The sequence below is a fragment of the Pocillopora verrucosa genome, chromosome 12 (assembly GCF_036669915.1).
Source record: "Pocillopora verrucosa isolate sample1 chromosome 12, ASM3666991v2, whole genome shotgun sequence".
NCBI classification, from domain to species: domain Eukaryota; kingdom Metazoa; phylum Cnidaria; class Anthozoa; order Scleractinia; family Pocilloporidae; genus Pocillopora; species Pocillopora verrucosa.
The window spans coordinates 675,821-701,414 of NC_089323.1; the positions used below are offsets into that span (position 1 = coordinate 675,821).

The following is a 25,594-nucleotide window of genomic DNA, read 5'->3' on the forward strand; positions in this document are numbered from 1 at the left end:
CGCGAGTGTCAGTTTCTGAAAGTAGCCGCTGTTTTCATCGATACTCAAAGACTTTTCGCAAAAAAATCGAATTTCTCTAATTTACATTAACTAAACTTTCGGTTTTGATAGCAATTTTTCATAATAATGCCTCCTCCCGAGTCCAAAGAAGATGATTTACACGAAAGAATTGGAAGCTTCGTTTCTTACCTCAAGCAAGGGTAAGTGTTTCGTTAGGTACCATGAACATATGAATGAGAAATTCAGACTTACATACATACATACATACATAACTTTATTTGATAACGCAGGTTAAAATTTGCGCAACTTTACAGCTGATGTGGACCTGCCTAAACTAATTAGTCTATAATTATATAAAATACAGATATGATAAAATTTATAAGTTGAATAAATCAAGTAAACCATAAAGTTTTAGTAATAGTGAAAATTTGGTTTCATGTTTTGTATAACATTACCTCCCTTTTCAAAATTAATATTCATAACAGTTTGCTTGGATTGTTTTCTTGACCTGACCTCCTTCTGAACATATAACCTCACTGAAAATTTGTTCAATTATGTATTTCATATATTACTTTATATTTCCTTATCGGTTTTTCTTTCAGTCAACTTCATGGATCATATGATGTGGCATTGCAAACACTACATCTTTTGAGGAGGATCGTTTCCCAGACTCGCTGGAGTACTGCAGGGTAAGAACAGTATGTAAAGAAGGTTTTCCAGAACTCTTCACGCTTGATTTGCTCCCAATTAACTTTGTGATGCAGCAGATAACAGCAAATTCCTCTTGTTTCTAATTTAAACCTTAGTAGTGCTGGCTTAAGGTTTCAAACCAAGTAGAAATCTGGTGTCATTTGAGATATTAATCCTTTCCACCTTAACATCAGTTTACATATTCTTCCTACTGTACTCCATACATTTGCTAGGGTGCTGACAAGGAGAATATGGTGATCATTTCCTTTATTCTCATGACCTTTATGTGTGATTCCAAGGTTATATTATAGGGAGAAATTAAATGCTCTCTTAGGAGTTAAAAGGTTTATTAAACATGTCTGATTTGATGCTTCTAAAGTTAATTTCAAAGTCTGATGTGACATTAATTGCTGAATGTTTTTGTGCACAGTGAGTTGATGCAGTATATGAAAACAGAGGGAAAGAAAATGGCAAGTGCTCAGCCAACAGGTCAGATTATATAAATTTCTGATTGTCTAGTAACATGTTGTCATAAATCACAACTGACTACAAAAGCAAATGAAGTTATTCATGATCTATTGCTGTATTTGTTTATTCTTATAGATTCTGTTGTTGGAAATATGGTACGGAGAGGTATGTTCATAGCTAACATTTTAACCTTTGAACCCTTAAGAGTGACTGGCATCTAATTTCTCTTCACCATATCACCCCTGAGTCAAACATTAAGGTCAGGAGAATAAAGGAACTGATCACCAAATAAGGAAGCTCTTGATTGTTAGACAAATTCTCCTCATCAGCACCTTAGTAACTGCACAGAGAGAAGTATGGAGAGTATAAATACTGATGTTAGGGTGTAAGGGGTTAATACACGTTTTACAAGTACAAGCGTTTTATGATGTGTTTGTTATGTGATTTTTTTATTACACTTCTGCACACACTTCCACATTTCTGCACACAGATGAAATTAACCCACACTTATTGGGAATTAATCAAGTTTGTAAAAGTTTTTAATGGTATTATTTATTAAAGCCTAAATAACATCTTAAATGAGTTCTTTTCCTTCCAGGCTTGAAGATCATAAGAGAAGAATATGCTGGGTATGAAATTTTTTGATTTACAGAAGCACATAGTATACTTTTCTCAGTCAAATTTTGTAACTTGTTTAAGATTGAGTACATATAGTTATACCATATGCTGAATTAAATGTGCACTGGTTCTTATGATCTGTCAGAGGACAGACTTCATTGACAGAGTTTTGCTTCTTTCTCATATAAAACAAATAGATTGCATGTCAGCACGAGTCTGTTCAGTAGTAAAATATTTTGTAGATCACACAAGATGTCTTAATGTGGTTGGAAAATTAGTGACAGACTTGGCAGCCAGTCCTCATGTGCTTCTTCTTCGTTCTTCAACATCATCTGTGATTTGTTCTGAGGAGATGCACAGCAACATGCAATCTATTTGTTGAATATACAGCTATCATAGCTGCTTGCATCTTGTTCATGCCATCAATTTTTACTGGCTGTTCATTTTATCTCATTATAGTTCTGTTAGTGGTAAAACAGAAGAAGGGGAAACAGAGGAATCCTTACATGTGAGTTATTGAGTAAACAATCATTTGTTTATATAACCATGATGGATAACAACATTTTCTGTAATGTGTGACTAATTATCTGGAAGTCATGTGGTCTGACAAAAGAATTTCCATTGTTGCTAACGGAGGAAATAGACATGTAATTGACAAGATGTTTTGAACATTGTTTTAGAAACTGTTAATGGCCGGTGGACCCTCCACAAGTGACTTCAACAAACCTGCTCATGGACTTAAGGTATGTTTACTTAAAGTCCTTGATAGACAAGAAACTGCTGGGGTCTGAGGGTTGTATGATACCTGGCTCACCACAGTTTTCACTTTTTGTCTGTTTGTTCTTGTGTTGATCATCCTTGGACCAAGGTGACAAGTGCATTTAAGTGTTTTTTTGACCAATGTGTCAGCTGATGTTCTGGTTGGGTTGGGTTGTTTTTTTTTCACTCTCTGTCTACATTTGGTACTATGAAACCTCTGGGAGGAATTCCCTCTTGTAAGTAACCTCTGGATCTTGCTATAAGCAGGTACTTTCCGTTTGGTGGCTGTGATCTCTTAGAGACACCTTGTAACCCTGTCACAGTTTTGGGGTGTTTTTCTCTGCTGGTTAGAGTTGAAAGGGATTATGACATTACATTAACACCCTGAAATCAGTATGCATATTATCCATACTGCTCTCTATACTTTTACTAGGGTGCTGACAAGGAGAATTTGTTAACCTTTTAACTCCCAGATCAATTTTGCAATTCTCTCTACTGTCAACCATACAATTCTTATAATGTAAGTTCAGATAATTTTGTATTGGATCAATTAAATTATCCCCAAATTGATATTTTTCGTTATTCTCATCTCTTATCTGGTTGATATTGTATTGTATTGTAAGGAGAAATTCTGTCTTGGTCACTCATGGGAATTAAAGGTTTAACAATTAAGAGCTTTTCTAGTTATAATTTCTTTCCTTCTGACATTGCTACAAGAAATTAGATTCTAGGCACTCTTAAGGGTTGAAAGGTTACTTGAAAATTAAAGCACTGATCTTTCACAAGTAATTACAAGAAAAATTGGAATGTGCAAGTCAACTTTCTGTCAGAAGTCACTTATTGGCCTCTTTTCATGGCCCTTTAAGTTCAAAAAGAACTATGTGTAAATTTGAAGTAATTCTGTTTTTTGCTTTGATTTTGCCTTTTTCTTAACAGGCAACTGTCATTGATGCTTTAAACGAACTCTTAACAGAGATTGAGGCCAGGTACACTGTTTTTAATGAATACTTGATTTCATCTTTACATCATGTGTAAATGATCAATTTCACATTTTTTACTGTCGCACCCAGAACGCATTTGAGAAAAAAATTCCTGTGAATGACAAAAGACGGATTAAAATGAACGCATTTGCGTGTAAACCAATTCACGATTTTTGTACAGCACGCGCGTGAGAATTACACGTACTTGACGCGCGTGTTGATGCTGCAGTACACGTGAGCGTTACTGTATTCAAACACATTGTCATTCTGCTACCATGTGGAAAGAGTCAATTTGCCACCAAAATTTGTTAATGACCATTGATTCCGTTACCTTTTTTCTTTGTTGTAGCACTGATAACATCGCCACTCAAGCTCTTGAACATATACATTCTAATGAAGTGATCATGACGATTGGGAAATCCAGAACAGTAGAACAATTTCTTAAGGTGAGCCATCGTTTGAATAAGTTTTCAGCTACAAATGGAGACGATACGCTTCGACAAACTCGGAGATATTTCATTGAGAGGCTTTACGGGACTGTTCTGGGCTGAGATGTTTTCGGATTTTAATAGAAACCCAGCTCAGGGTCGAAAACTAACGTAAAAGAGGAAAAACTGGTTAGTTCTCTTTCGGCCGACTCTCGGCTGATTATCGGCCAGTTGTCGATAAAAAATTGTTAGGACAATGAACAGTCGGATATGTGTCGGTAATGTGTCGCAAGGTTTCGGTAACAGAGTAACATTTCCTTTTATAGCGTTAAAATAATTTTCTTTTCATTGTTAAGAATGCAGCAAGGAGGCGTACATTCAGTGTGATTGTCGCAGAGGGAGCTCCTTTCTATAAGGTAAGTGATCTATTCAGTGCTTCTTCTAAATTATTTTTATTTCTGAATAAAGGGGGTAAGTTTCTAAAGAAACTGTGGTGCTGCATCGGTGGGAGAGTATAACAAGGTAATTTAGGATTATCAGCTGAGCTGACAATGTAAATTGGCCACCGTAAAAAGTTTAAATGCTGACGTTTCGAGCTCTGACGATGGGCTAACGCTCGAAACGTCAGCTTTTGAACTCCTTACGGTGGCCAATTTACGTTATCAACTCAGTTGATAGTACTAAACTACACCATTTTTATTTCTGTAAAGAACGTTCGCAAATATTCAGTTTACCGCACATGAAATGACTTACATATTTTATTGCTGATTAGAAGTATCTTTTTCTCTTTTTTTAAAAATTTAATTTATTTAAATGATATTGATTATTTTGAACAGGGTCAAGAGCTTGCTAAAAGTTTAGCTCAAGCTGGAATTGAAACAACTGTCATTACAGACTCGGCCGTTTTTGCCATTATGTCAAGAGTAAATAAGGTGATTTATCATTTTTGGAGTGAAAACCTGCCTTATGCACTTATATTTTTCGGGGGGAGAGGGGAAGGTGGCTGATAGTTGTAAGAGGAAATAAACGTGGCTAATTTTCGAAGAAAAATCACGAATGTTGTGAGATATTTCATTTAATTGTCAACCTTTCGTAAATTGAACACTCGCCCGGTGCCATGTTGTATCTTTTTGAAGGAGTAGGTCGTGATATTTTGAGTCGCTGAAAGTTGTCGTTATTTTGAAGGAAAACACAATGATGAAACCTCGTAAGTTAGACGAAAAACAAACAAACAAACAAAAAGGCAGTGAATTCCCCAAAAGGAACTTTAGGCTTCTTGTCTGCAATTTCTTTATTTCACTGATAGCAGCTCACTTGCAAACATCATTTTGTTACATCGATGTGAAGACCTTGACGTCCATCAGCATTGCCAGTTTTCAGAGTAAAAGTAATGTCGAGGAAGACGTTGTTCGTCTTGTCACGAGCGTGAAAAAAAAAGAAAAAAAATTCTGGGTCCCCATGAGGAATCGAACCCCAGACCACGGGATTTCGTGCTCCGATGCTCGAAGATGGAATCCGAGGATATGAGGCTCGATTCCTCGTGCGGACTCGGAAGTTTTTCTTTGTTCCACGCTCGTGAGAAGACGAAAAACATCTTTCCCAATTTCTTCACCGAGCTCAAAACTTACCATTTCTCTTATTCTATTAACAAAAATGATGTCATTTGTGTTTAGGTTATTATGGGCACTCATGCCATAATGGCGGATGGTGGGTAAGTGATCTCATCTGTTCTTTTTAGTTTTTGAGAAGTACTTAAGGCCCTGTTTGTCCCTTCCCCCAGCATCCTCCTTTCACTCCGCCTTTCCACCCTTTCTTCCCCCCCCCCCCCAGGTTATTATTGGCGCTTTTACTATAATGGCCGACGGTGGGGAAATGATTTGATCCGTTCTTTTAGATTTCCCACCTCCCCCCCCCTTCCCTTTTTCCCGCTTCCCCTCCTCCCTTCCCTTAAGACCCGGGATGGGCGAAAAGCGTAGCTTTTGAAATGTTATACGATCGCAATATCAGACCAATGCAACTCTTCAGCTCTTCTCCAAAATCCTTCACTGGAAATTCTCAGCTCGTTTTCCTCTCCAGGAGTACTGAGTAGCAATCTTACAGAACAGCACTTTATATTGGATTAATTATGTATCAAGGTTTTGAAGGAATTTTGAATCAAACTGTGAAGGAATTTACTTTGTGTGCGGAGAGGTTCATGTCTTCGCTCCAGGGTCTAGTGCGTTTCGTGAAAAACTGACAGCATGACCTGGGACGTACATCTCTTTGTAGGTTACGCTCTATCGTTGGTTCTCACGCCCTCGCACTTGCTGCTAAGCACCATTCAGTTCCGGTAAGAGTATGTGTAGTATGTACACAATTAGTGCAATTTTGTACTTGAACTTAGGTGATGTAATTGAAGCTACGGTAGATCTCGTCTCATTCTAAGTTGGCACCCCTTGCCATCAGGTCGAGTTGCTCTACGCCCAACAGGTCATTTTACAGGAGTGTACTTTGTTGTCAAACCTTTGATTTGGAGTAAGACTGAAGGTGACCTTGTTGTGATAGAGACCAGTATTTAGTTAGCAAAGTAATTAACATTTGAAAGGCAGCAAGGTTTGTATCATAACAAGGTCAACCTTAGCCTCACTCCTGGAAAAAGGCTCGGCAATCAAGCACGCAACTGTGAAATGGACTGCTCAGAAAAAATTCACCAGCCTTTGAACACCACGTAACTAGAAATATTATGAACTCGACAGTATTTCGTTCTCATCCGAATCATATTTGGTTCTTAGCCAAAGTATTCCCAGAAACAGACTTGTGTGATTAGTATCTATTCCTTCTTGAGTCATGTCGCCTCTATTTTGCTAGTAGTTGTGGACGTAGGCCATCGCCCCAACCCCTCCCCTCTTCTTCTCCTTGACCGTTGCCCACCCCCTTGGTGCGAATGTCTTCCTCTCCCCTGCCTTCAACTTCTGTATAAATCAAAGATGGCAACCATAATTTTCAACAATAGAATTGTAAGCACTCGCTTGTCAAATTTCCGCGTGGAATACTTACTTCAGAAATCGTTGCATTCGAATAAAACCGAACTGACTCAAATGTTTCATTTCAAACAGCTGATTGTGTGTGCTGCCATGTACAAACTGACGCCCCAGTACATTGTCGCGTATGATCAGGTAACTTTAGAATTCTCACCACTGCACTCCGCCAAACGTTGTTCCATATATGTATATCAACTTCAGCCCTGTACTAGTTAGTAAGCTCTACATAATGCCTAATCATATTCCGAAATACCCCGTTAAGTTAAAAGTACCATGCCGTTGTGATCTGGCTGTTTTCATAGCCATTTCAACTTAAGGCAAGCAACAGCTAGGCAGTAATTGGAAGGAGGATGGTTTTCAACCCGTAACCACCAAGTTACCAGTCCAACTTCCAGTTGGAATTTCTATCGTGGAATATAAGTTTACTGCCAATTTATGGTCCGCTCTCGCTACTTATTATGAAATAAGTACATTTTATAGGTTAAAAATCTGTATTATTTACCTTACACCATTGCCCATTTTGCAGGACAGCTGTAATAAATTCGTCGTTCCTCACGATGTGATGAAATTCTCCGAAGGTAGGAATTAACCTGGATGAAAATTGCCTCACTCCCTGTCTTGGTAGTGAGGCGTGAGTGGCCCAGTGGTCAGAGCGCTGGACTCTGGGTCGGACGGCCCGGGTTCGAGTCCTGGATGGGGCACTACGTTGTGGCCTTAAGCAAGTCGCTTCACTCACCTTGCTTCGTCTTCTCGGATAAGACGTTAAGCCGGAGGTCCCGTCTCCTGCAGGGTTTGGGGTAGGAGACGTTAATTTCCCACGCACGAGATTACTGTGTGATGGATGTCCTCCCCTGGGTTGGGTTGGGTGGGTTTGTAACTTGTAAGGCGCATCTGAATATATTCATATAGATATTTGCGCCGAATAAGTATTTAATGAATCTTGGTCACTCCCATGAGTACATACAATACACTACAACATCAGGCAGACAAGTGACGAGAATAAAGAAAAATTTCATTTACGGGATTTTTAGTTGATCCAATACCAAATTCTCCCAACTAACGTCAAAAGAATTGTATGTCAGACAGTAAGGAAAGTTCACTGGTGAGATCTTGAGAGTATAAGGTTTGAACCACCGAAATTTACAGAGACTTGATAGAGTGCGTGGAATGACCATTGAACTGTTTTTTTTTGTTTTTTTAGGAAATATATTATCTAAAATTGATGTTCATAATCCAGTGTTCGACTACATACCGTCAGATTTAGTGAACCTCTGCATCTCAAACATGTAAGTGTAAGTTTGGTCACGTAAGTTTGTTAAAATAGCCCACCCTGGATAGGATGCGGTTTTATCAGGAAGTTACTCCCCCAGCATTTCAGCGGGCTTCCGTGATAATTCACCAGTCCTCTCTCCTGGGTGGAGAGAGGACTGGTGAGAGAGACTAAATCTTCATCCCAGACTCCTGCGTAATAACCATTAGACCACCGCCTCTCACATCAGTTATTGTGGTTACATATTTAATCCTTCAGGCCCTAACATCAGTATGCATACTCTCCATACTGTTTTTTATACATTTCTTAAGGTGCTGACAAGGAGAATTTGTTTACCGATCAAAAGCTTCTTTTGTTGGTGATCATCTCCTTTATTCTCATGACCTTATTGTGTTATTTAGGGCTGATATAGGTAGGGAGAAATTAGATGCTTGTCACTTTAACGGTTTACAGGGTAATCATCACCATTATAATTTCTTCAAATGTGATTGGTGCATTAGTTGCTTTATTTTTCACTAATCGTTCTGTGCATCTGTAATCGGACAGTGTAATCGCACAGTTGGCCGTAAGCGGACACCTGTAACCAGACAGTTGAGGTAGCCAATCAAACTAAGTCCACTCAGTTAAATTCGTCAATCAAAGAATCCATCACAATAACTATAGCGACAACCACTAATCTTAAAAGAAAAAAAGGAGAACTTTTTTACTTGAGACATTGTCTCTACCGGAGATATTTGACCTAAATGTATGTATTGTTTTCGGAAATTGTCAAGGTTATGGTAATTTATAAGAGGACTTTGTGTCGTTCAGTTCGGTTTGTAGTCATATTCGTGGTTGACAAATTAGACTCCCGCTGCGCGGTCGTCCAATTTTGTCAATCATTCGTCAATCACACACAGAATTGGACTCCACTTGGTCCTATTACCATTATTAAGAGAGTTTTTTCCTTTTTTCAGCGGTGGCTACTCACCATCCTATGTATACCGCCTCGTAAGCGAGTTATATCACGCGGACGACTACTATTTATGACGCGGTGAACTAAGATGCGCCGTGGGAGACTGGGAGACAAGACAGCCTTTTGGTTTGCGCGATAGACTCAAGCAGGCTCTCTTCGTCACAATAGGCTGATATCTCAAGAGTTATTTCTTACGAAACCACAAAATTTTGTAACAGCTCCCAAACCACAGTGTGTGTGTAATGGAAAGCCGTTTCCATTGCAATTTATCGTGGAGATTATATGTGTAATGCGAGGAAAGCAGAGTTACCTTTTTTGTTCACAGGATTCAGACAGATTCTGGAGTTTTTGTGAAAACTTTGGTAGTCAGTGAACGAAAAGTTCTTCAGAACTGGAAAAAGGATGGAAAATAGGTTGTAAATGTGAAAAAAAGAAAGAAGTCACTTTGTTTTTTAGTTTTCAAACATTCTATAACAAGCGCTCCGTCGTTGATTTTTGCTCGTAAGTTATATTTTTTGCAAGAATTTATCGTAGTCAAAATGTAGTGCACACATGAAAAAAAAAAACTATTTTGGCCCCAACACATTTGTGGTTGCTTTGTTCACAATACCCTATAATTTCATTTTGAAATAAGGAAATAATTGCTTAGAGAAAGTCAGTCGCTGGTCTAATGACGGCCGAGGCAAGGAGAGAGGGCTTGGAAATGAGGTTTCCTGCTTTTGACGTCACTCATTAGACGATGTAACCACCTAATTAGTGGGATCCAGCCTTCGCTTATCACAGAACGAAAAAGTCGTCCTCTTTCGGTTTTATGTGCTGCAGCAAAATAAGTCAATTATTCGTGCGTGATATTTTCATCTTTCTTGATGTATGATGCTGCGCGAAAGGTAAGGCCATAAGCTGTTTAGAAATTTCATTTGATTACAGCTTATTTTACAACTTATCAGCCTTCGAAATCGAAGTTTTAAGAAAATAGATTTTTTCAGCGGAAACAGATTTATATTTGAAATAGTTTTTCTAATGTCGACGATCGCAAAAAATTCACCTGAATAAATAATTTAGTCAAATATTTATCTATATGGGATAATCCGTTTCGTGTTATCTCAGCCAGCTTCTATTGCTGGAAATCTATTTCAGTCGGTTTGTATTTAGGTAGTGGCGTAATGTAGCGACGAAAATGACGGCTGTGGAGTGTTTATTTATAATCAGTTTTAGCGCCTACCGAATGCGGAAGATATAAATCTCTGAAATAGGTTAGTTATGTTGTGATATCATTACCTAAAATGCATGATTTATGTTTGTCTTTCATGTTATTGCTACTCAGCAAACGTTAATTGGTCATGATTTTGATATTTCCTGGAGGCATGAACTTAAATACTGCTTTAAGTTCCATGAATTACTTTACAGGTGTAAAATATTGTAATGAGGAAAAATCTCTTCCATTATTGTCATAGATTTTATTTGCAAAAAGAAGTTTCAATTTGATTGCATTGATTCGTGAGAGAATGGAAATTTGCGACTCTTAATCGGTCAAGTTTAAAACTCGATTTAACAGATTGGTAATTTCCATTTGATTAATTTGCAGTTTGTCCATTTTAAAGGAAACGCAAAATTCTGTTTTATAGCAAATAGTTTTTCTAGGCTAAACCACAGAGACATCATGAAATCATGACGCTCTGAAGTTAAAGATTTGCCAGAGGTAAATTATTGGTTATTTGTGATCCACACAGACGAAAATGCAAATGAATTAAAAGAGTCTGTTGTTTTATGAATTCATTTGTTTTTTCAGGTAATCCTTTCAAGGTTTTTTATGCAATTTTCAACACATAAAACTTGTTTATGTGAGAAGAAATAAATATTTTTTAGTTCTAAATTTGTCAGATTGGGTGGAAAGATCAAGCAAGAAAGGTGATGTAACACAATGCATGCGGACGCCTGAACAAATGAAATAACAACAAGAATAACCAACTAACTTACAAACAAATAGTGGAATAGAATTTCTTATCGCGCGTAGCTGAGGCGAACTATCTGAAAAATTTAGTAATAGCACTTAAGTATTTAATAACTACAGATTTTATTATGGTAGTATATCTTTCTGCAATAATTGCCTTTTGAATTGTGAACATCACACGGGACGTCATTTGTCAAAAATTTTGAAGAGCACCTCAGATTTTCAAAAAATTGTTGTTTAACTTTCTTTCCTGAAGGAAACCGTGAGCTGGAGCGACACTTATTCCCAATATCGAAGGGAAAATTTGAACGAAGTAATTTCCAATCTAAAGTTAAGGTCGTGTTTCACGTTTCCAACTCATCAAGAGGTGTGACAGTGTAGTTTGATCTTCCAGGTGAGTGTAGTCCTGAGAAAGAATGTTTTCGGTATGGGTGACTAATCTTTCGACAGCCTTAGCGGAAGTCATCATCAAACTCAGACTACAGGACTACACTCACCCGGACGATCAAACTATAGTGTTACATGTAACAACCGGGTTCAAACCATTTACTGTATCATCAGGAGGTATTTGTATTTCACAGGTCCATCGCACACATCTCAATAATTTTAAGGCCATGTCCTTAGGCTTGGCAATCTATTGGTAAAACGGTAATATTATATCATAAGTAGTAGTTGTATACCATCAGTAAGCTGCAAAATTGTGTATCGTACGTTTGACACAAGGTACAATGACCAAGACACAAGCTCAATGAAAGCAAGACAATGAAACCCAAACACACTAGCAACAACAAAAAAAGAAAACATTTTGCATATTTCCCTTCCTCCGACTTTCACCGATGCGAATGACGAACATAAATAAAAACGATGAGACCTCTTGGAAACCATCAAGAACAGTAATGGTAATTACAATAATGGTGATGATAATAATGATGATAATTACGTAGTAATAGTAACGTCCGTGTGTATTAAATGTTACTCTTCGATGTTCATTCCACAGGGCAACAGAGTGAACCTTTCTCTGCAAATATCTCTTCTTTGTCTGCAAAAAGGAGTTCAATAACACCCCGTCTGGTGGTTTTATTAAGGAGCGTGTTTAATGATGAACAAATCTATCCATCAATCACTGCTCGCTGCACTTGAAACCAGAAGCAACGAAAGAGAAGACAGTTCAATCGTCTCTTGGTACTGGATGGTTAGCCTCGCCATTGTTGTCCCAGCTTTTCTCATGAATTCCTCACTATGTGTCCTTCATGCTTGTTGCAAAAGAGTGCGTCGTCTTAGCAACATCTTTTTGATCACTCACTGCGTTGCAAACACCTTCCAAACGCTGGCAACAATGATATTGTTTTCTTGGGGAGAACATACAGACGTTTTTCTTTGCATTATCAATATATCGTTTAGTTGTTCAGTGCTATGCATTCCTGTGATCTCGACGTTAACTTTATTTAAATCACAGTGGGCTCACCGATATGTTATTTGCGCAACAGGCAGGTTATCCTACGTCATCTTAATAACAGTGTTATGCACAGGAGTGGGCGTGGCAATACCTCCATTTCTCGGATGGGGGTCGCCCTTGTTGTTCTACAAATCTCCAACAACTGTTTCACCATCATATTCGATCTTTGCAGGATTCGTCTTGACTGTGATACCTGTAGTCATCATTTGCGGTACAAATTACAAGATATTTTCTCGTGTTCGAAGCTATGAGCAACGTGCAAGAAGAGATACAGAGCCTAACTGCTCTCGCGCGGGTAAGGCGCAGGTTGAACCGAGAAGACGAGACGGCGAAGCGAAACTGGTAATAATTATGCAAGTCTTTGTTTTTGCTGTTTGCCTTGTCCCTGTCACAGTGGAGAGTCTGTCAGCATCGTTTCTTTCTCTTGCTACGTCCAAAGTCATTAAATATTCGTTAAACTGCTTTGCGCAGGCGTACTGTGCATTATCTCCGGTCTTATATGGCTATACAAACAAGGACATCAGACGATCATTTAAGTGTAGCTGCTATCAGAAGAAATTTGTGCTCCAAAATCCACGAAAAAAATCTCGGCAACGGCAATTAGGTGGAGGTTCTTACCGCGGCGTCGGACTTTACGCGGATCCATTTGTGCTGATTCAGCAGGTTCAAAATTCATGCGATGAGCTGTCTGTTGACAATTATCTCAATGGAGGAGGCCGGGAGAGAGTTGTACATTTTGCAGGACTATCCACAAATATTTCAATAAGTGTTGAAATCGATAACCTATCACGACCACAAAAAGCTGCTGAGCCGAAAAAGCGGCCGATAACGACCGAAGTTTCTCCAATTCGGAGACATTCCACGCTTCGAAAACAAGAGGACGCACCGAAAGTAAAGAAAAGGGTTCACGAAAGCGTTACAGTTTCCTTCGATTCGAAACCCGAATGCACCGAAAAACAACGGAAAAAGTACCTCGCTACTCCTTCAGTGAAACGCATGCGCCTGATTAAGAAGTCGCTGTCGAACATTTCCGATAGCGATCTGCAGTCCGGTATAGTAAGTTTTACCGGTTCAGAGTTTGAATCACTGCAGCACATGGCGCCACATTTTACGAACTACAGCGATCCTATGCGGTCAGCGGGATTCAGGCAAGTTTTGACGAGGAGAGGAAAGTTAAAGCGAACGTGCTCGCTTCATAGACGCGATAAACGCGAGCCAAAGATACGAGGGTTTATGGAGAGACGATGCAGCCTTGAAGGGGACAGAGCTATAAGGATTGCAAGCCAAAAGCCTGGCTAATGTTTGGACAGCGAAAGAGAGAGAGAGAGAGTATATCGAACTCCAATATCTCTTGCCCCCTCCCTCCCTGGCGAGTTTTTGAGCCCTCTGTCATCTAAACTTTGTGGCCTGTTTTTGTTTGGAGAACAAGACTGACTTTCGGAGTTTACTTAATTACAGCCACATGTTGATTTGATAAATTTATTATACATCTATTGATGGAGCTTAGATTTCAGCCGTCCTTTCGGAGAATTAATTTTACAGCCAGTGGATTTCTTTGTCTTTCATTTTAGTTTCCAGGAAGAAAGACATCCACGTGTGACCATGATTTAAAGCAGTCAGTGTCATGTTGAACCTCCAACCCCATGTTGAAAATTCGGCTTTCGTCCTTGAATGTTATGACGGCAAATCTAATGTTCGGGCGGTAGTGGAATTCTTTCCCCACACCTCACTGAGAGGCTAGGATTGTAGGAGAGACCGAGTTGTTATCAGGAGCGCCGAGTGAGTCGCTCCGGTAAAACACGAACCGATTGAATTAAATGCAATGTTATCTATGTTAACTAATTTGATGGAATCGAAAGTCATCGGACTTCGATTTTCAATTGGACGAAGGCGCTCTTAAGAAACCAACTATGAATCTGACTTCATCTGTGGTTATAACAAGCTTCGACAGCTTCATTCCAGGGATGATCATTCTTATACTCTTAGGCTAACTGAAAACGCAAGGGAATGTGGCCAGTGTGGCTGTTTTCTTACTTTGTAGTTACTGAAAAAAATTTTCGCAAAGGTCACTGTCCCTTTCAGACGAACACGAAGTCTATGCCCCTTCCACATGCTTAGAAATTGTAAAAATGAGGTCGGTTTTTTCTGTTTTGCACCTCGGCAAAAAATGCTGAAGCTGGAAACTGGTCAACAGTTCATCTAATAATGGCAACTCAGGATGCTCAAGTAAGTGCCACAAAATTTTCATATTCACGGGATAAATTTGCACTCAAAACACTGAGGTAATTACCGAAAGAACGTTTTGGTAATTTTGTAACTTATGGCTAAAATGCAAATACATTTTGTCCAAAACTAAAGTTTTCTAGTTTTACGATAATTGGTGTGTCCTGGTCCACAGGCGTTCAAGTTTCTTAAACGATCGAATGACCGGCAGTTGGATATTTTTCTGAAAATTTATAAATTGAGAGAACCTACACAATCCAAACTATTATATATAAGTCGAGGAACTACCTAGCGATCCCAAAATGATTTATAAATTTCATATCTAACGTTTAGTCATGTCTAACGCAGGGCCATGAATGTTGCCCTTGGAAATAGCGTTATGCATGTCGACTACCGGTCACGATAATCAAATAACTACCTGACCGGTGGTCGTAAATGTTTCGAAAAACTAACGAAATCAAGACAACCAATACAATCTGAACTATTATATGTCGATAAGGAGCTGTTAAGCGATCTCGATGAGATTTAGCGCTCGGTTTACGCTGACTCAGAGTATTTAGGGCCTGTTTACATGGAAGTGGGGAGACCCACCTCACTGCATAGGTGAGGTAGCTTGCCTGTCCATATAATCTCTTATTTTATCTTGATCGCGTTTACATGATAGGTGAGGTGATCCACTTAGGCGGGTTACCCGGTTTGCTGGGTAGGGTAACCCTGTCAACCGGGGTGACAATTTGCCATGTAAACGTTTTAAGGTGGGGTTAACCGCCTAGCCGGGGTGGTGTTCATGTTACTAAAAGATCAAATAAGCAAGACAATAGCAAACACGAGTGTGTTTAAACTTCGTACATTTCCTCTCATGCAGAGCTAAAACGTTAAAACACAAATTTTTACGTCCTCTTGGCGATGAAACCTCGACAGCGATTTAGTCACGTTTTAACTTTGAACTCAACACTGCATTCACATGTTATGCCGAAATGAAGACGTTGTACCGTCAGAAATGGCTAACGCATCGAGCTATTCGCGAAAATTGTAGAGGAAATGATAAATTACGTTTTGTCGGCAATATTTTTCTTAATTACAAGCGCGATAATAACAGCGAGAAACTTCACCTCGGCATCCAGGGGTTGTAAGATTGTAGGCAAAAGCGGGCTTCTTTTTGACCACGGCTAGGCGGGTTATCTCACTCACCTGGGGTCCCTTACATTCTTAGAAATTGCGTAACGGTTTTCAAATGATTAAATGACCGGCAGTCGAAAATGTTTTCCTAAAAATTTAAGAAACCGAGACAGCCTATATAATTCAAAACAATTATATGTCGATGAGAAACTGCTAAGCGATGCCGAGGAGGTTTTCTTACTTTCATGAACAACTCTCGGTTTACGCTCAAGTGTCAACATCTATGATTTCATTCACAAACCAACTTCAACTTGTATTACAGAGGGAAGGATATATTGTATAGGAATCGGCCAACTGTTGTGAACAGTGTACATGGTCAACACCAAAAGGGATAGTGTCACCGTCTTTCATCACAAAGAGAGCCACAGAAGATGAACCAATTCATGTTTCCTTTATATTTTGCCTTTCGTGACTTATTCCAAAGATGTAAATTTTCCGTGACTCAAGGTGAAATTCCCTGACTTTTCCCAGGCCTTGAAGTAATTAATTTTGGCCTGAGTTTTCCATATCTGCGTCATCTATACCTAAAATTATCATGCTGGAGACAAACCACTATTTCTTTCTGAAATGGCTTCTTGATGACCATAAAAACTATGAAGGACAGGCGCCATCCGCTTTCAGTATCTTTCTCAGGTAAATTCATACCTAAAATCCTCGTTGTCGAGATGTTCAGAGCACACTTTTGTATCAGATGTTACTCTCAAGTCTTTATTTTGATCTTCTTTTATTGTTAAAGTTCATATCTGTTTTAATGGAAACTTAAAAATCGAGACGAGACAAAATTATATTACGGGTCTCTTTACTCATGCAGATTAAAACACAATTCGTGCATCTAGAAGTTGAAGAAATATAGCATGGATACTTAACTTCTGAAGCTTAGGGATGAAAAGACAAATCCGAATTTGTGGAAATATTGAGGCAGTTACAGACGCAATGATAATGATTCAGAGCTGATCTCCACGCTTCGTCGTAACGATGGCCGTGACTGTTGTTTACAATTTCAGACCACGTGACCATTCTGTGACGTATGAGGCTAAAAAGGTCCATCGGTGTTTACATCATGGAATTTCCGTAAAAGATCCCTTTTCTGCTATGACCCCTAATTTCTATTAAAAGAAGCTCAAGGAGAAACGTTTGGTCACGTTTCAGGAACAATGACTTCTCCAGCTTCAGCGATTCAAGAACTTGACTGTTTCAGCGCCTATGTTCGTCTTCCGCATTCTTCAGGTCGTGGATTTGAGATCTACTCAAACCTACATGCTTTATTAGATCCTCCTGAACCTCAAGATGGGTAAGCTCAAGCCTCAAGATCCTACATGAAGATTGACAACAAATATTAAAGGTCATCCACAATAAAATCAATCGGTCAGACTTCCTTCTCCTGACAATACTTCTCTATTAATAGAAAAAAATAGAATATCGCAGTTCCTTCCATGCTGAAAGGTCCAAGCTCTTGCACTACTTGGTGACGATTTCGCCAGACTTCAATTCGTCTACGGCAGTTTACGTGTCGATTTGCAGGAAGTCAAATCGCGATTTAAGTCGTCTCGTGATACCGGAAATCTTTTACTTGTCGATTCACAGGAAGTCAAATTGCGGTTCAAGTCGTCTCGTGATACCAGAAATCTTTTACTTCTCGATTTACTGGAAGTCAAATCGCGGTTCAAGAGACGGTCTCCTGATACCGGAAATCTAGATTATAATTCATAATAATTCTGCTTGAAAATGTTGTTGGCTCTATTCGATTAAAAAAAAGTGAGGAACAAGGGAGTAGATTCACCGGAGGGCTTGTACGAGCAGCTAGTAGAAAAGAATCATTAACAACTCTGGTATCTTCATTGCGCTGCAAACTTTCCATTTGTGTAGTAAATGGATGATACATAAAAAAAGACATGATATAGCATGCGCCCTGCGCCGATAGTGCCACGGCTTGCACATCTAAAGAAAATTAATTTAAGGTAAAGTTACTTTAATGATTCAACCATTGACCCATATGGGTATGAGGAAGCAAAATACGAAAAGTGAAACCACCACACGTTTAGATATCTGACTTTAAGGAAGCAATGACCTTTGCTGAGTTTCAGTGACCTAAAGCGTTGTTTATCAAAATGTGGATCGAGGAAATAGCAATACCGGCAACATTCCGTCGCGTTTCCGACTGTGGTTAAGGTATAAAAACGATCGTCTCGTAGAAGGAATAGTAGGAAAAGTGGATTCAGTCGCACTGGTGTTTACGAAAGAATTTGAAGAAGAACATTTTAAACACGAGGTGAGTTGAACTGATAGTCAATGTACCATCCTGTTTGAAACCTTTTATATTGTCACTTCTTTCGTCAGTATAAAGTTGTAGAATATTTGAACGTATTCGAGTAGTCTTTACTTATTTCTTGGTGACACTTTATGGTTTGACAGGATGTCTTCATGTCGGTCTGCCCTTCTGGTCCTGTGCTTCCTTGTCTATTCATCTCAAGCCTCACCTGTTTACAAAAAGGTAACTTGTTCAATCATAAAACTTTACAGAAATGTTTTTAAAGTGGCAACCCTTCGAAGCAAATATCTCAATTATTTCTGCCCATGACAAAACACTGGATCGATTAATTTACCTCTGAGGCTTTTTGCTGAATTGTACTGTATTCAGTTCTAAATTATGTTGTCTTGATTTTCATCATGATCAGCTCGTGGATGTCGAGGAATATCGTCTCCATATTCATGAATCTGGAGAAGATTTCAACGAGACGCTTAGAATTGACGAGAAGGAACAAACGGAACTGTTTAAGGTTCCAGCCCACAGAAATATTGAAAAGTCTGATATAATGTTTGACTTTAAAATGGTAAGTAATTAGACTTCCTTAAGCAACAGTGTCCTGAGTCTCGGAGCGTTGTCTCTTACTTTCCTTGAGATTGAATGAATTTCATTTCACAACACTGCAAACTTGCTTCCAATCGGTTGGGAACATTATTGTTGTCATGTGATGAGAACAACTTGGGAGAATTTAGCCGGTTGACTGGGGCTGGGGATGAAGTCGCAAGTCACGAAGAAAGAGGACGGAAAGAAACAACTTTTGCTAGCGTGTGACTCAGACTCATTTCCACATACTTGTCTAAGCAATTTGGATGATGTTATGCGTATTATTTGAAAGTGTTGACTCTTAGTCGCCATATACTATTTTATTAACCATCAAAACCCTTGTTTCTCTCCCCACAGAATGCAACAATGATTCATTTTCCACTCAAGGGCTTGTGCTTTCTTCTTCCACTGACACGCAGTCAGCCTACACCAAGAAATCTTGCCACGAACTTGCATCAGGTTAGTCAAAATGATCGAAAAGACAAACAAACAAACACTAAATTATGAAAAAGAGGAAAAACTCCTACTTAAGTTTTGCTTTACGCGGTACGCCGTAAGTTGCACTTTTTTTCGTTGATCAGGGTATGTTTTGGCTTGTTCTAGGTTTCCAGCGAAGAAGTCACGACACATAAAGAAACCGTTAGAATTGGTAAAGAAATTACCGACCGTTCGATCCTAAGTGACAGCACAGCAAGACTTTGCTCCAAATCCCGGATCTTCCGTGTAACAGAAATACCGAGCGAAGTTGACGTCACAAAAATGAATCCACCTGCTATACGTGAGTAAACTTTATAAATATGCGATACCATGGGCATGAAAATCTTTCAAAACTTTATCAAGGCTTAATTATTAAACTCGAAGTACATGTCTTAGGGTCACCTTTGAGTAGCTTATGAGTGAAAGAGCTAATATAATTTATCACTGAGACTCTTTTTCCCGACTTGAAAGTTCCTTTGTGTTCGTTAGAATCAAGAGCATATAAACAGTTTGTATTCTCTATCTGGAATATAAAATTTCTCGAATATCATAGCTGACAGAATTTTCCTTGAAATTAGTATGGCTATCAGAGGTTGGAAATTAAATGATGTCATATGTACCGAGGTAAAACTGAACGTTGCTGAATCTGCGTCACAGCATTTATTGAAACTCGCAAGGAACTTAAACAGTTATCCCTCGGCGGAATGTGTTCTTTCTTGAGGGTATAACGTTTGAAGATTTATGCAGCAAAAGCCCACCTTTAAACGGAAGAAGTAGGAATAATTTAGATCATTTTTTTTATGCATGCCATTCGCTCTGACGAAGGACAAACGCTCGAAACGTCAGTTTTTTAAAGTTCCTAACGGTGGCCAATTTACTTTATCAGTTGATAACACTAGATTATCCTTTTTTATGGATCCCACATCAGAGATTTTCATATTAAGCAACAAGGGCTGACCCAGAGAAAGAGAACAGGAGAACATCATTGACTGCTCAATAAACCTTCTTTACTTTTATTTACAACCAGGACGAGCTCGCAGACAGAGTTATGTCTATGAACTGTGCGACGATGGATTGGACCTCCAGCAAGCGGCCGCTACTTGTCCTTTTCAATTCATACCAAAGTGCAAAGTAGAATACTTGTCGTGTGCTTGGCTTGTAAATTGTCAAGGACTGATGGGTATGGCATTTAGAAAGCGTGTTTCAGCTGATAATTATATAGCAACCAACCGAGCTAACGTTAGGACTAATATTCACATTGGAGGCAGTAGAAAAGTCACATGCCTACCCACTCACCTACAGTACTCAATTGTTTGTTGTGGTTACTATTGTGACACTTGACTTAGATTTATAAAGCTGACAGGTCCATGTTTTCCTTATTATAAAACAACTGCTCGAAAATAAATCACTGTAAATTTCATTTGTAAATAAAGTTTTTGTTTCCAAGATCTTGTTAATGATTCTTATAAATACAAAAAATTTTAGTTTACAGTGGTGAAAAGAAATGTGGTATTTAATATGGTACCTAAGTCGATTAACTCATGCTTCCCATTAGCTTTTTCAAGTTAACAGACGCTAATCCTTTTTTTTTGGGGGGGGGGGGGGAGCCGGGGGGGGGGGGGTTATGAGGTCGATACTGAAGTAAATATGATAGTATGAGTACTCTGGTAAGCGGACGGCTCTTTTTATGGTCCAAAACATTTGGGGGAAGTTATGAAGTCGATACTTAGGTAAATATAACAGATATACTTAGGTATGACACCCTCGTAAGAAGACAGCTCTTTTCATGGTCCAAACCTTTTTCAATACCCTTTTTTCTTTCTCCCCAGTCAAACTCTGTATTTGCACATTCCCCGGCGCAAACAGACACTTTCGTAAGCGGACGCAGACACTTTTAAAAGGAAAAATTGGATTTTTCTTTTGTTTATGTTCTCTACCAAGTGGACACCCTAAGCATAATAAGTGACTCTGGGCAATGCAATTTTTCTTGAATTTTCAAATCAAAGAGAATATAATCTTTGACAGAGCAACAAAACGGAGAGGACCGGTTTTTGTTAATCCCCGTTTGCCCGCAGGAAAGCAAGCTATCCGTTCGTTTGACATGAACAAAAGTCCGATATAATATTTGTAGTGGTCCTGTTCGTCATGGTCTACTTTCCTTCTTTTCCCGTTTGGGGAGACCCACCCTTTATTTCTTTGGTGTCTGTTTACGGGAATAATTATCGTGGGCGGACAGCACTACTTACAGAAACTCTTTGTGGAGAGAGTGATGCTAACAATAAAAATCGGTCCTTGGGCCAATGTATGACCGATGAATGATGAACGATGAATCCCGGTGCCACTTCCTGTTTGTCTTGGAGTATCATGGTAGTTCAACATTCGCACTCGATACACATTTGAGTTCTCTTCTTTTGTTTCTGGTAATAACTTCTAGCGCATTATGTTTACCTTTCTTGCCGTGATATTACAGGAGATAACAGAAGACGATAAACATATCACAATCATTTCAGGATTTCGCGCGATTAAATAAAAAATTCTTTTTGAAATATCTTAGCAGGTGTGATCGGCGCATCATGAAACTCTGAAGAAAAATTTCTTCTTTGAAGAGAGATTGTAACCAAATGTATCGCCTCTTTTTCCCTCTTGGTTCTAAGTTCTCACCATCATACTTGGTACCACTTAGACTCAATGTTGAAAAGTCTTCCTTACATGTACATCCCTGTCAGGGATGCGCTTTCAAGATGCAAATATTTTGTTTTTCGAGGGATGGGTCCGCAAAGCTTAAGGTAGCTAAAACCAAACTCTGGAGGGAACTGCAGGACTATCAGCCAATATGAATTTGAAGTTTGTGTCCCTGCCTGATTTCAGAGATTTTGGTGTGGTCTATAAACCGTATTATTATATGGCAAGGTAGCCCTGGGCCTTACTGTGATTGGTTCTTAATCGGTCGGGATTTTGTCATCCAAAACGGTCATAAACCGTGTAAATCAAAATTTGTAGCTAAAAAATTGCGAAAAGGAAACCGTAAATATCATTCTCATTCTCTGTAAGAAATTAAAAAAAACTAGGAAACAAGTCATGCAAATTTTATCATGATCTGGAAACCTCTGAAAGAAGCGAAAGCGAAAGCCAAGAGGCTATTTACGATTTAATCAACGAACAGAAAGGCTTTGAGACAAGCAAGAAGATGCTTAATGATATGAACACTCTTGTCCACTACATAGATGCAAATGAAATGAAAAGCCAAAGAATTAAAGCCCTAACTGCATCCGACCTTGACCACCTTTGTCGATTTTTTTTTTCATGAAAATACGCAGGAAAAATGGAGAAGAGTACGGCAAACCAGCAACAGTATTTTCGGTTTTCAGCGATGCTTAAACGAGAGGAAAAATTCATTCATCCTAGCTAAGAACAACGAGTTTGAAAAATCGAGAGTTGTACTAGCTGCGAATCGGAGTACAAGTATAAGGCGCTTAGGCGATTGTCGAAATCGAAGAAGATCCTCTTTTTGAAGCAGTAGAATTCGGCAATTCCAATCCAGTTAAGTCTAGTTGCACTAAATCTCGGTTTCTGAGCTAAAGAAGAAAACTCTCAGTTATGATTTATTAACGCTGAAATAATTTCTTTTCAAACTCATGGAAGCTTTGTCTTTTCGAGTTTCTCACGTCATCAAAAACATGTCACGGTGGAAACCCTTTAAATTCAAGAGACCGGAAGTGCTTTTTATATGTAAAATAAACAAGTTTGGTACGAGTGCCATTTGATAAATTACCTACTATCCTTGCTTGCTCAAGCCCTACTGGGGAATGTTGGCTCTCGGTTGCTTTTAGTACTTCAACGACCTCGGGCCATATTTCCCAGTACGGCCCCTGCGCTTAGTTAGTACGAAGTTAATATTGATCTCGAACTGCCGTTTTTCTGAGATAAGGTTTCATATGATTTAAAAGCCCATGAGTGTAAATTGAAAATATCAGTCAATCATGCATATTATCAAAGATTTGATAGTGGGAAGATGTTTAAAATAGCAGTACTTTCAAGACATAGCTAAAGATATATTATTAACCTCAACTGTGCAAATTTCTTAACATGCAAAGAGTATAAGAACGATTCTTATCAAAATTTAAAAACCTTTGAAAGCACTGTCTAACACATACCGAGGCATTGAGCTTTTACTCTACATTCAAATTTTGATTTCAGTTTTAGATTAGATAACTCAAGATTATCTTTACAACATAATCTTTGAATCAGCTCCTTTATGTAAATAACGTACCGAAATCATTCTCTTGCAAATAGACGTTTAACGCCTTAGCACTATACCAATGTTACCCAAATTGCGGTACCCTTTGAACGGTGATACTTAACTTTTGTTATCAGTTGATCCAATCCATACAATAGTGGTTTCAGGCTTCTTCAACATTCCATTTTTCCACGAGAATTGTCTCCTCAATCGCTTGATGTACATTGTGAACGTGGAATAATATGATCCGACAAAATGATCTGCATAAGCGCAAATTAGCTGCTCGCACAAGCCCAGTATGTCTTGAACAATAGCAGGACCTTCATTTTCAAAGCGTAGCTCATTGAGAAAATCCTCAGGAAAAAATAAATTATATCCTTCGTCACTGAAGGGCTTAAACCAATCCTTGTTTTGTTCGTCGGTTGCTATATAAAGAGTTTTAGTTAGGTTGAGAGCATTACGCGCCTTTAAACGATTTAGCCAGAATTCTTGCTTCACGCCAGAGCTAGAAGGATGATCTGTCCTTCGAACGTGAATTGCGCTGAAAGGGCGACCTATCATTTGCAAGACTGTCTTGACCCGTTTGCGAATATCGGGCGCAAAATGAATAAATCTTATTATCCAATCATGAATGCTTAAAACAGCATGCTTATCGAAAAATAACAATTCCCTGTTGTACAAAGATCCTTCGGAAAAATATAGCATTTCTTCCTGTTTTTCCGACAGTTCGTCCCTTATTCCCCACACAGGTCGAAAACTTGAATTGCCAAACTGTTTCAATTCTTCCCTGCAGATTCGACGATAAAGGGGTAGGTCACCAGGATTTGGCAAATTCGAGTTTATGTGCTGTTGGAGAAGAGTCCAGTTTTCATTATCCGTCTTTTTGGGAATCGCATCAACCCAAATCCCTACCAGACCGTTGTGACAAACTTGTCTCCAGGTTAAGTGATGGTAGTCTTTTACGAACTGTTGATGACTAGAAATGACTTCCTTGACTGGAAGTAGTTTAGACAACTCTTTCAGGTCAATGACTTTAGACAGTGGTAGCAACTTGTTTGCGGGTAGCATGTTGTATACTTCATAACCAGCAGATATCTTTCGACTTCTCTTCAAGCGAAGTATTTCCTGGTGTGGAGCTAATGGATGAACTATAAGAGTTCTGTTTAACAGCTTGGCTAAAATAACCGCATTTTCGAAAGCGACGCGCTGGTTATTCCATCCCCCACCAGGAGGTTGATAAGACAAATATTTCACTCCTTGGTTGTTTTCACATACGAATCGCCCGTTGATATACACGCGTTGTTTAGATAAACACATTATTTCGTAGTCTAAAGATCTTCTCCACTGACTTGAAGAATTGAGTCGAAATTTCATCATAATGATAGTCACGAAAATGAGACAAACAAAAGTACAAGACATGAACTTAACTCTCATAATCATTCCCATCACAGTATAGTGATCTTTAAGGATGAAAATTTTCAGTTTACGCATCACGTATCGAAGTATGGCAATAAACCAAGCGAGGTAACACCTGTTTGCTGTCCTGAACGAACGAAGCAGAACATTTTGGTTTGTAAACAACGGTAAATAGGCTGGCCTGGTTTGTTTCCTCTCCATTTGAAATGCTTTGTGGTTTTCAAGAGAAACAAGCAAAGAAGAGTCATCGAACAATGACCTCATTTCACAGACGGTTGCCTTTTGGCCACCTAATTCTGGTGGCGAATTTGTTCTTCGTGAATCAGTTAGACCAATAATAACAGGTAATATTCTCACGAGTAACTTTCCAGCAATTCGTGAGAAAAACCAGGCTCGGTGACCAACCAGTCCTTCCAGAAAAAATGCAATCAAAGTGCATCTGCTTCGACGGCGCTGGGAAATGCCCCCCCCCCCCCCCCCACATGCTTTTTGGTACTGTTTGAGTTTTACCGAGCAATGATCTATGAGGAAACATTTTTGAGGTGTTGCAAATTTTATTTAGACTATGGATGATGAAAAATGAGTTTATCCTCTGATGTAAACTTCCAACAAACAAAGG

At 38.9% G+C, this 25,594-nt stretch overlaps 3 protein-coding genes across 3 annotated transcripts; 2 read left to right on the plus strand and 1 right to left on the minus strand.

Annotated features, from left to right (window-relative positions):
* The first annotated feature begins 36 nt into the window (after nucleotides 1-36).
* LOC131778008 (translation initiation factor eIF2B subunit beta) lies at nucleotides 37-10,956 on the plus strand. Its single transcript, XM_059094383.2, has 17 exons — nucleotides 37-200; nucleotides 603-689; nucleotides 1,121-1,179; nucleotides 1,294-1,323; nucleotides 1,757-1,787; nucleotides 2,236-2,284; nucleotides 2,457-2,519; nucleotides 3,472-3,521; nucleotides 3,865-3,961; nucleotides 4,300-4,359; nucleotides 4,780-4,875; nucleotides 5,617-5,654; nucleotides 6,212-6,272; nucleotides 7,039-7,098; nucleotides 7,490-7,541; nucleotides 8,165-8,249; nucleotides 9,190-10,956. The coding sequence occupies exons 1-17, from the start codon at nucleotides 127-129 to the stop codon at nucleotides 9,260-9,262; spliced, it is 1,065 nt and encodes a 354-aa protein (XP_058950366.2). The 5' UTR covers nucleotides 37-126; the 3' UTR covers nucleotides 9,263-10,956.
* Nucleotides 10,957-17,151: 6,195 nt separating this feature from the next.
* On the plus strand, nucleotides 17,152-20,728 carry LOC131777970 (uncharacterized). Its single transcript, XM_066159383.1, has 6 exons — nucleotides 17,152-17,288; nucleotides 18,410-18,488; nucleotides 18,673-18,828; nucleotides 19,203-19,304; nucleotides 19,449-19,623; nucleotides 20,350-20,728. The coding sequence occupies exons 1-6, from the start codon at nucleotides 17,152-17,154 to the stop codon at nucleotides 20,661-20,663; spliced, it is 963 nt and encodes a 320-aa protein (XP_066015480.1). The 3' UTR covers nucleotides 20,664-20,728.
* A 2,502-nt stretch (nucleotides 20,729-23,230) lies between these two features.
* On the minus strand, nucleotides 23,231-25,239 carry LOC131778076 (uncharacterized). The gene has a single exon (XM_059094462.2). The coding sequence runs from the start codon at nucleotides 25,237-25,239 to the stop codon at nucleotides 23,680-23,682; it is 1,560 nt and encodes a 519-aa protein (XP_058950445.2). The 3' UTR covers nucleotides 23,231-23,679.
* Nucleotides 25,240-25,594: the final 355 nt, after the last annotated feature.

What these genes read in the sequence shown, in the direction of transcription:
- LOC131778008 (XM_059094383.2), top strand. Translation starts at nt 127, where the DNA reads ATGCCTCCTCCCGAGTCCAAAGAAGATGATTTACACGAAAGAATTGGA. An exon ending in TTATGTCAAGAGTAAATAAG is followed by an intron (nt 4,876 to 5,616) that starts GTGATTTATCAT and finishes ATTTGTGTTTAG; the next exon opens with GTTATTATGGGCACTCATGC. An exon ending in TGTGATGAAATTCTCCGAAG is followed by an intron (nt 7,542 to 8,164) that starts GTAGGAATTAAC and finishes TTGTTTTTTTAG; the next exon opens with GAAATATATTATCTAAAATT.
- LOC131777970 (XM_066159383.1), top strand. Translation starts at nt 17,152, where the DNA reads ATGACTTCTCCAGCTTCAGCGATTCAAGAACTTGACTGTTTCAGCGCC. An exon ending in CCTCACCTGTTTACAAAAAG is followed by an intron (nt 18,489 to 18,672) that starts GTAACTTGTTCA and finishes CATCATGATCAG; the next exon opens with CTCGTGGATGTCGAGGAATA. An exon ending in AATGAATCCACCTGCTATAC is followed by an intron (nt 19,624 to 20,349) that starts GTGAGTAAACTT and finishes ATTTACAACCAG; the next exon opens with GACGAGCTCGCAGACAGAGT.
- LOC131778076 (XM_059094462.2), bottom strand. Translation starts at nt 25,239, where the DNA reads ATGAGGTCATTGTTCGATGACTCTTCTTTGCTTGTTTCTCTTGAAAAC.